General features: G+C 32.8%; 1 protein-coding gene across 1 annotated transcript; it reads left to right on the top strand.

Moving 5' to 3' along the window:
• Positions 1-4,549: 4,549 nt before the first annotated feature.
• On the top strand, positions 4,550-6,401 carry LOC134694124 (uncharacterized; the record flags this gene model as incomplete). The annotated part of the gene is made up of 1 exon (XM_063555119.1): positions 4,550-6,401. A coding segment is annotated over one exon (1,617 nt), but the record flags the coding sequence as incomplete, so codon positions are not given.
• Positions 6,402-10,961: the final 4,560 nt, after the last annotated feature.

Here is a 10,961-nt window from a genome sequence, read left to right as displayed (position 1 = left end):
ACCAATCAGTTGTAGATCTATTCGCCCTCGTTGAAATATGAGTAGAGACTGGCTCAGTGGAATTAGGACTTGTAGTACACAGATTTTGTTCAGACAAAACAGAAGACGATAAGTTGTGCTTACTTGTGAAAGATTTATAGCAACTCTTGTGATATTTTGTTCTTTCAAATGGGGTGTTTTCTATTTTGTCATATTCATCGACCAGTCTTCTGTATACTTCATCTTTTCGTTTTTCCACTGCGGCGATAAAACTTGATCTTCCTTTCAATGTTGAGCTACATAGCTTCTCTGTAGTAAAAACCTGACAGACTATGCATATGTGCCAATCAATGGATAGTTTTTGCTTTTTAGCAGAGGAAGGGTTTATTTTAACTGGACTATGAAAATTCGACATGACGCGGAAAATGTTCAACAATTTTCCGATACGATTCCTTATTTAGTAAAGGGTGAATTCGATAAAATTAAAAAAATATGTTTTAATTTAATTAAATCTTAATTTCGGATGATATTATTTTTATTTAAGCCAAACTAAAGTACTGGAACATTTTTAAATAGAAATAGAACCGTTTAAATATGATTTATTGCACTCTAACAGCACACATAAGTACACGGAAATCGACTAATACATACAGTCAAAACCCGATAACGAAGTAGATGCGGAATTCCGGAAACTATAGTAATTTTACCAACATTTTAAAATGTATAAAATTCAAAATTATAGGAACTTTTTTAATAAAATCTTGCTCTTGAATGAAAAAACGATAACTTATAAGTTATTTAGTTTGTTCTAAAACGAATTGAGTACAAAAACATTTAATATACGTCAAATGGTAGACCTGAAAATGTTAAGATTTTGAAAATTTTCCTAAAAAATGTCAAATATTTGGAAGAAATGCAAAAGCACGCGGACTTGCAGTTTTAAATATTGTTTTTCAATAATTCAAGAATCTAATTCACTAAATTATTCTGCCAAAGAGAAGAGATAAGTCCAATTTTCTTTGCTTTAACAAGATGTCGTAATTTAAAACATTTCAAGTAATTTCTGAAATTAACGTCAATTTTACAAAAACTGCACCGTACGATTTTGTGACGACCGGGCAAAAATCAAAGTTAAATCATTATTCTTTCATTTAAAAAAAAATTAGCCGTGTGTTAGGTGGGTGCATTAAAGTCGTTAACTAGACGTCTTTTTCAAATATTACACTCGCCTAATATATACTGAAAAAACCTAAAGGGATCTAAGTCGCCATCTTGAATTGCTTTCCCTACTTTAGATAAAAAAATAATTAAAAATATGAATAAATTACTATATACCTTACAACAGACCTCATTTTCTTCCGAAATAATTCTTCTATAACATGCATATTTTGATTTGTGGATTAACAGAACCCTTACGAAGTTTCACTTGCATTCGTGTCAGAATATTCAAAGATTTTTTCAGCTGTATATGGAAAGTAAAGTGCACATTGCCAGAAAACAAAGAAATAGTGATGGCAACTTTAAATACGTTAATATAGTAATGCAAATAGACAGGAAATAATAAAAAATAAATTAAAAATATTGATTTACAAAATTATAATCTGCTAACCGAGTTTTTTTTCCAGTATATGGATAGTAAAGTGCACATTGCCAGAAAACAGAAAACAAAAATAGTGATGGCATATTTAAATACGTTAATATAGTAATGCAAATAGACAGGAAATAATAAAAAATCAATTAAAAACATTGATTTACAAAATTATAATCTGCTAACCGAGGTTTTTTCAGTATATGGATAGTAAAGTGCACATTGCCAGAAAACAAAGAAATAGTGATGGCAACTTTAAATACGTTAATATAGTAATGCAAATAGACAGGAAATAATAAAAAATAAATTAAAAACATTGATTTTCAAAATTATAATCTGCTAACCGAGTCCCTATGGGTTAGCTTTCATTAGTCTTCACTATCTATAGATTAACAACTTTTTGTTATATTTATAATTTAGAATCATCATTGAAGGTGGAGCACGATTGCTCAGTTAATTAATTCTATTGGTGTGCCATTTGTATGCAAGAGTGACATTCCGTTGTATTATGTGCCAATTCGAAAAAGTTATGCGAGTGTTCTCTCCCCTTAACAGGTTAATTATTTTTTAATTAAGTTTACGTTTCTGATATAATTTTGAATAATTACAAAATGTATACATTCAATATATTTCAGTTTTTGTTATTGGTGTATCAAAAACATTGATGTACAAATATAATTTCATAAATTTGAAACGTTTAAAATGATTACATACCAATATAAAGAACCGTTCATCATTTTTGAAAAAGACTATAATCGAAATTTGAATAAATATTCATCATCCATCATTACAAACAGTCACGTCTCAGTCATTACAGCTGAACGGACGTGCTGGGCCAGCTCTCCTTTACCCGCTATCTTCGATGAGGGTTTACTGTTAGATATCAACGACTTACTACTTAAGATGACAGAAACCAATCCATGCCATACAGATAGACGTAGTAGTTGGCGTACCCGCGTTAACATGCCTCCAAAACCATTGTATATTATGGGGAGTGTCATGCCGATTAACGTCCGAGGGCTGTATCCTAGGCTGTTGGGTGATACGACCTACATTTCACTGCCTCACGGCTTTGGTCCTGATAATGCTTCCTGTCATCTTTTGAACTACGTCCGAGATCATCTACCAGTACTCCATCATCGAGGTTAGCGGGCTGCCAAGCTGACCAAACTGGCCCTGAAAGCAGCCGTTGTGAAGAAGTAAAATCCAAAATAGTCAACAAACCAAAAACAACTCACCAAAACCAAGATGGCGGCCTCCATTCGGCGTCCTTTGCTACCCGTTCCTGACCCACGGCACAAAATATTGAAATCAGGCTCACCAATCGTCTTCGGGCACCGAGCCGACCGTGCGAGGGCTGAAAAGCCAGTCAAGGTCGTTAAACACTTCCATATATTGAATAAATACCGACCGTAGAAGGGCTGTATAGCCAGTCAAGGTCGTTAAAAACTTCCATTTGTTTGTTTGAATAAATTATCTTTTCTTGATGATGGATTGATTGGCAAATGAACCAGCGTTATCAAATGGTCATCACAGAAAGGGACCGGCGAGCAATTTTTAATTGTAGCTTATTCATCCTTAACACAATTTTCCACTATAAACGAATGTTACTTTATTCAAATATAAGGACTTTAATAGCTAGCTAAATCTACAAATTTTATTAGATATTATGATTTTTAATTGCAATAGATTAATATGCTACATCTTATTGTATTTAATTCATAATTAACAGCTGCGCTACGAGTGCATGATACGCCTGTCGCGTTTTCAAAAAATAAATTGCAATGACATCTCAATCATCATGTCATATCAGAAATATATAAAAATCAAAAGGGAGCTATGTCAATAGAAATAAACGATTCAACTTGGTTTCATCAAAATAAAATTCGGACTAGTGTTTTTTTTTTTAATTTAGTGTTGTGTCCACTCCCCTCAGTGTAGATGACTTTTTAGTGAACGGAACAGTAAGCTGCATAATATCAAATGTAGATAGAAGCAATTTGTATCCATCTGTTTCAGACACTTTTAAAGTATTCCAGACCTATATTCATGATATTATTTACATCTTTTTCAAGCTGATTACGTTAAGATTTATTAATTTTACATTTTAAGAAAAAAAAATGGGTTTCATCTATAATAAGATGGGATATGAGTGCCAATGGGACAATTCTCCATCCAAACCACAATTTGTAAAAATAAACCATTATAGGTCAAATACGATCAACACAGAACCTTCAAGTTGGCTCACACCGACCAGCAAGCTATAAAGGGTTTAAGGGCCCCAAAAATTACTAGTGTAAAACCATTTAAGTAGGAAAAGCATAGAACAGTTATCAAAATAAAAAGGAGAAAGGAGAAACACTTTTGAACCACATCAACAAACGACAACTATTGAACATCTTTAATATAGGTACCAACATCATTCTATCTCAGTATCTGAATCAGTAGTGCGACATAAATATAAAAATGATTTTTTCCCATTTGTTTTTATCGCGGCAAAGTGCTCTAGTGCTGATCTTGGGAATACTACAATACCGAAAAATATATAAAAATCTGAACTATGAACTATTTGATCAGGTAAAAAGTTATGCATACATTTTGAACCAGGAAGTAAATCTGATGATAGGACTGGTACATTTTTTTCCATGGGTAATTTTGTTAAATGTCAGTTTATGTTTATTCTAAAATTACTTTATGACTGTTACAAAAGAACTTAAGATTTAAAGATATGGATTCAAATAAAAGAATGAGTTATCAGAAAAATACTGCGAAAGAAAAAGAAAACTAGAAAAAAATAAGAAACTTTTCCGACTTGTCAAGTTTCACCTTGTATTACATCAAATGGTATAGATTATACTATACAAAGTCTGAAAGGTTTTCAGATGATAGCAAACAATTCGTATACCGTATAAAATGGCTCAGAACTTAATGGTTTGTCAATTCTGTTAAACTTCAAATGAAACTAAATATAAATGTGTAAACTGTGATTTAATTCTATGTGAGGGATGTAAAATTAAGATTCACACAAAAATATTGAAAAATGAAGTTCACCAGGTGCTTGATCTGAAAGAATTCAGTAACTTAGGGGCAAGTGAAACTATTCGTCATTTAGATCTAAAAGATATTCAGTGTTCAATTCATAATGCTGAAGAATGCATTATTTATTGTGAGGATTGTAAAGTGTTGCTGTGTGCCATCTGTCTACTAGAATCCCATAGAAATCATAATCTGACAAAAATCAAGGAAGTGTATCATAAGAAGGTAAAAGAACTGCAGGAGTTGGATAGTAAACTTTGTGAGGAGTTGCTGTTCTATACTGACCTTGAAAAGGAACTGATACAGATTTCATCTGTCGAAAATGATCAATACACAGACATAAAACAAAGAATCTTGAAAAAGGAAAGTGAACTTAAAGAAAATATCACAAAACAAAGAGAGAATCTCATCACAAAATTAGACAAGCTGTGGAAGCCAAGAGAAGGAGAAATATCAAGACAGTTGAAGGATGCTAAAGAAAAATATGATGCCCTTGCAAGAACCAGCGCTCAAATTGAAGAGACATTCCAATCCCACAATGCAACAGCTATTTTTACAGCTTCTGGAAAACTGAACAATGATTTACCTTCCAGACCAGTGAATACGTCAATATCAGAACAAAAATTAATATTTTCAGAAACAAGAAATCTTGATTATAATAAAGAAGTCTTTGGGTCAACATTAACCATTCCAGAGTGCAAAATCGCTGGAAGATTTACATCAGATACAAAAGATAGCATCTACAAAATTCAAACTTTTGAAAATAATACAAATATCTTATCTTCAACAAACAAAATAACCATCAAATCGTTTGAACTCAAAGATGCAAAGTGTATCACTACAAGTATAGCAAAAGATAAAGAAGTAACTATTATTGACATGACAAAAACATCGGATGATAAATTACTGTTCACGGTTGCTGCACCAGAAATTAGATGCCTATCGACTTTCAAAGGGGACAGTAAAATTGAAACATTCACATCTATCTGGCCACTTATTGCCAGAGGAATTCATGCTACTGATATAAACATTCTAGTTGGATTTAGAGAGCACGGAAGTAATTTCCCACTTCAAAACGAAAGCAGAAGAGGAATACTTGTATATGATTATAACTGTAGACATATGAGAACATATGAGTATGACACAAACAATCAGAGATTATTTACCTTACCAGATACAATATCAACCAATATAAATGAGGATATTTGTGTAATAGATCATGTTAATACCATGTGGGAAGGGAGGGTAGTTGTCATTGGTTTGTATGGGAATCTTAAATGGACATATAAGGGGCAGCCTAGTATCAACTCTGAATTCAATTTTGCACCTATTGACCTAATTACAACAAAAGAAGGGTTAATATTAGTGTCAGATAGAAACAGCAATGCTGTTCACATGTTATCTATGGAAGGTTGTCTAGTCACTAGTTTGAATAAAAATCATGGTATTGAGAAACCTTTGGCTCTAAATATAGATCAAAAGGGCCAGTTACAAATAGGATGTTCTAGTAAAGGAGCAAAAGATGGGCTTAGTAAATTATATACAGTAGATGTTTCTTTCTAAAGAAAACTCAAAGGGGCCTTTTAAAGTCATGCATCCGACATGTGAATTATACTTTATTCATGTCAAATAAATAGCTCTATTGAATTTTGCCGTTTAAAAATCCCATCACATTTATAGAATATGGAAGCTAGCTGGTTTCAAACCAACTATAGACATTAACATGAATGCTCCTTCGAATATCAACTTATCATTGTGGATACTTTCGTTTTCAACCGTTCCTATAGCTATATATATAGAGAGACTTTGCAGAAATAAAATTTTCGGATTGTTCCAACATTGTTGATTTATTTATAAAAGAGATCCTAAATTAACATATATATATTCATGATATTTTATATATTCTTACAAAGGTCAAGTTGCAATTGTGTGGAAATTGTTTATAAAAAATGATTGATTTACAGTATCCAATTAAGAATATATTATTAAATGCCTTTTTAGCTCATCTGACCTAAAAAGTTGAGTGAACTTTTCTCATCAATTGGCGTTCGTCGTCCTACGTCGTCTTCGTCTGTTAACCTTTACAAAAAACTTCTCATCTGATTTAACCAGACTTGGCCACAATCACCACTAGGGTATCTTGTTTAAAAATGTGTCCTATGACCCCACCTGCCAACCAAAATGACCGAAACGGCTAAAAATAATCATAGGGACACAATGCAGTTTTTGGCTTGTATCTCTGAAATTAAAGCATTTGGAGCAAATCTGAGTAAAAATGTTCATCAGCTGGTTAATACTTATTCGTCCTTAAATTTTCAGACGAATCGGACAACCCATCGTTGGGTTGCTGCCCCTGAATTGGTAATTTTGTGGATTTTTTTGTTTTTTTATAATGATCTTATTATTAAAGATAGAGATTAACTGTAAAGAGCAAAAATGATCAGCCATGTAAGATCTACAAATAAGTCAATATGACCAAAATTGTCAATCGAATCCTTAAGAAGGTTTAACCTTTTTATCGGACCACAGATGAATTATCACGTTGTGATTGGTTAAACGCCGTCACGTGGTGACCCCCTATGAGACCGTATGGAAATTGTTTATAAAAAAGGATTGTAAATTTATGTAATCTTTTACAAAAATCTTCTTCTCTGCAACTACTGAAACAAATTAAACCAAAATTGGCTTGATATTTTTTCAAAATAAACTATGGCTTCAAAATGAAATAAGTTTTTATTCCTATTTTAAGGTATCCTGAGATACAAAAAGAGGTATTTGATAGAACTAAAAAGGGTGAAATAACAAAAAACTAGACATAGTGATATGGATGTCCTGCACTCAACTCTGAAGTAACTGATTATTACAAAGTCAATGTAGAACTTTCTTTGAGATATAATGACCCAACAAAGGCAAAGTGTTATTACAAAATAACTTTAAAATTTAACCGCTTATACCCCAAAATTGACAAAGTTCAACTATCTCCCAAAAGAGCAAATATTAATAAATATCAAAACCCTGACCATATGCACACCTTTAATATATGTACAAACAGCCAGCAAAATGAAAACTTGTTAGCATTCAAATTGTAGGAGGAGTTATCTGGAAACACTCCTCTTATGCAAGTTAATACTCCAAAAAATGACAGAGTTCAACTATCTCCAAAAAGAGCAAATATTAATAAATATCAAAACCCTGACCATATGCACACCTTTAATATATGTGCAAACAGCCAGCAAAATGAAAACTTGTTAGCATTCAAACTGTAGGAGGAGTTATCTGGAAACGCTCCTCTTATGCAAGTTAATACTCCATAATGCTCCAAAAAGAGCAAATATTAATACAAATCAAACCTTGAACACATGCACACCTTCAATATATGTACAATCAGCAAGCAAAGTGAACACTTCCTAGCATTAAAATTGTAGGAGGAGCAATCTGGAAGCGCTTGATCATTTGTTTTTGCTTAATGTCCAGCGGCAAATATTTCATGCATGTTCGGGACGAGAACAAGTCATCAATAAATACAATAGGTAGTCTTGTAATTGAGGCCATCTTGGATGGAGGTCACTGAGGAAAATTTATGCCTCGTTCACACGTACATTTAATCCGAATTTAATTCGAATCGAATGCGAATCGAATTCGCTAATCGCGTTCACACACTCATCTTTTTTAATTCGAATTGATTCGAATTATCTAATTCGCATTAGAAATACTCTTTTGTTATGACGAATTGAAAGTTAACGTCGTTTGGACAGTAAAGCGGATTGTTTGTAATTAATAAAACATGTATGTAACTGTTCAATGATGCTATTATATTTGTATATGTAAATTTTATAAGCTGTATTGCTTCTGAATAAAAGACTATTATTATTATCATTATATTGGATAGAGCAAATATTAATACATAGAGGCTCCTGTGTCGCTCACCTGATATTTTTATTTACAAATGATGCATGAAATAATGCAGCCGTTGTACTTCTGCTTTAGTTTCAGCATGTTAAGAGTTATAAGATTAAAACTGCATTTTACCCCTATGTTTCTTTTTTTTAGCCTTGTCTGCCATGTTGGTTGGCAGGCAGGGTCATCTGACACATTTTTTCAACTAGATACCCTAATGATGATTGCAACCAAGTATGGTAAAATTTGTCTCAGTTGTTTAAGAGGAGAATATTTTTGTAAAAGAAATAACAAAAAATAACAAAAAAATGGTAAAAATTGACTTCAAAGGGCAATAAATCCTTATGGTTTCATTTGACCATTTTGGTCATATTGACTTAATTGTAGATCTTACTTTGCTAAACATTATTTCTGTAATCAGAAACTTTAACTTAAGCGGGACAGACAGACGAACGGACACACAGACCAGAAAACATAATGCCACTCTACTAAAGTGGGGCATAAAAACTGCAAATTTCCTTAAAATTACTTAATCCTTGGCAGCAAACCAACAACGAATAGAATAAAAATGTGTCAAAGAGACAACAACCCGACATAAGAGCAGACAAAATGGACCTTCAGCGAGAAACTGCCGTACCCGACGGTGTGTTTTAGCCTAAACAAAAAAGTGTACTAGTTCAGTGATAATGAACTTCATTTTAAACTCCGAAATATAAACAAGAAACTAAATTTCAAACAAGTCAAAACAATCACAGGAGCTCCTGACTTGGGACAGGCGCAAAAATGCATGTTTAACATCGGTTTATTGACATCTCAGCCCTCCCCCTATACCTCTAGTCAATATAGAAATAAAAACACAAAACATTGTACAAAGAAAAAGTTCGAGTCCGATGTCAGAATAGGTAACAACAGACTTTTTATATATAACTTTCTGTTATGTGTGAGCCAAGACTCCGTGTTGAAGACCGTACTTTGACCTATAATGGTTTACTTTTACAAGTTGTGACTTGGATGGAGATTTGTCTCATTGGCACTCATACCACATCTTCTTATTTATATTCATCTGGTGAATAGTGACCTTAATTATTGATGATATTATTACACATCCTATTAATCCATAAGACATTTCTGAATATATGTAACTTTAACAACAAAACTTGTGTTTGATCCTAAAAGTGAACGAGACATTTTTTTGTGTCCACATCAAGAATATCGAGAAGGTATCCACGAAGTTGACCGAGTCAAACGAAAATTGGTACTTAGCTTTTTCTCCTCCGAGCAAACAGCATTTGAGAGTAGAGTAAAGACTGAGCGTGTCAGAATAATATGTCAATCCCATATCTTCCTACCGTAACAAAAACGTTAAAAGTCCGACAGCATGTCAGCCTATAAAGAAGAGCGGGGATTTATTAAGCTTTCATCATCGATATCATTAGATACAGGCACTTAATCTGATGTACAGTAGTTGTCGTTTATTTATGTTATTTATACGTGATTCTCGTTTTTTATATAGATTAGACCGTTGGTTTTCACGTTTGGATTGTTTTACACTAGTAATTTTGGGGCCCTTTATAGCTAGTTGTTCGGTGTGATCCAATGCTCCGTGTTGAAGGCCGTACATTGACCTTTAATGGTTTACTTTTATAAATTGTTATTTGGATGGGGAGTTGTCTCATTGGCACTCAAATCACATCTTCCTTTATCTACTTATCGTATTTAATAAATCTGATACGAGTATAGTAGTATTAGCTGAACTGTACTCTCACTTTTTTGTATGTTAGAAAAACTAAATGCAAAACTTTTTTTTAATAATATTAAATGCTTCGCTGAGCGAAGCCTGATACGATCAGAGGTCGAACCAAAAACAATTAGAGCAAATTTTGGTCGCAATATTCAAGGTTTATATTGTCTGAATTTGGATTGTAATCAAATATTTAATTACATAATAGAAGTTTCTGACCCAAAAATTTAAGGTCAATGATCTTAAAAATCTATTGAAATTTATAACATTTTGAAAAAAAGAATATGAACCTCTATAAAAAAGTGGCAAAATAAATACCCCCGACTTTTTGATCCCCACTTTTACCCAAAGAAATAACCCAAACTCAATCGTAGCCTTCCTTTTGTAGTATGGAACCTAGCAGTACAATTTTTGATAGATCAATGCACTACAACACAAGTTAGTGTAAGGAAACTAGAAAAAATACGTTTTCTGATGTTTGGGGCGTTTATCCCCAAACCTCAATCCCATCCTCCTTTTGTGATATGAAAACTTGTGAATATGAAAACTACACTGACAAGATGATTCCCCAGCTTGCATATAAGCTTACAAAGAGACATAACTCAACAACGGTAAAAGCGACACAACAAAAACTGTATACTTAATCTGAGTTTTGTGGTTATAAGCATTGTATATAAAATGTATAATATTTGGTTGAGGCAAAGTAAAGTTAGAGAACGG

The sequence above is a fragment of the Mytilus trossulus genome, chromosome 13, assembly GCF_036588685.1.
Source record: "Mytilus trossulus isolate FHL-02 chromosome 13, PNRI_Mtr1.1.1.hap1, whole genome shotgun sequence".
NCBI classification, from domain to species: domain Eukaryota; kingdom Metazoa; phylum Mollusca; class Bivalvia; order Mytilida; family Mytilidae; genus Mytilus; species Mytilus trossulus.
The sequence above is the reverse complement of the archived record's forward strand: the minus strand, read 5'-3'. Positions and strand labels throughout refer to the sequence as shown.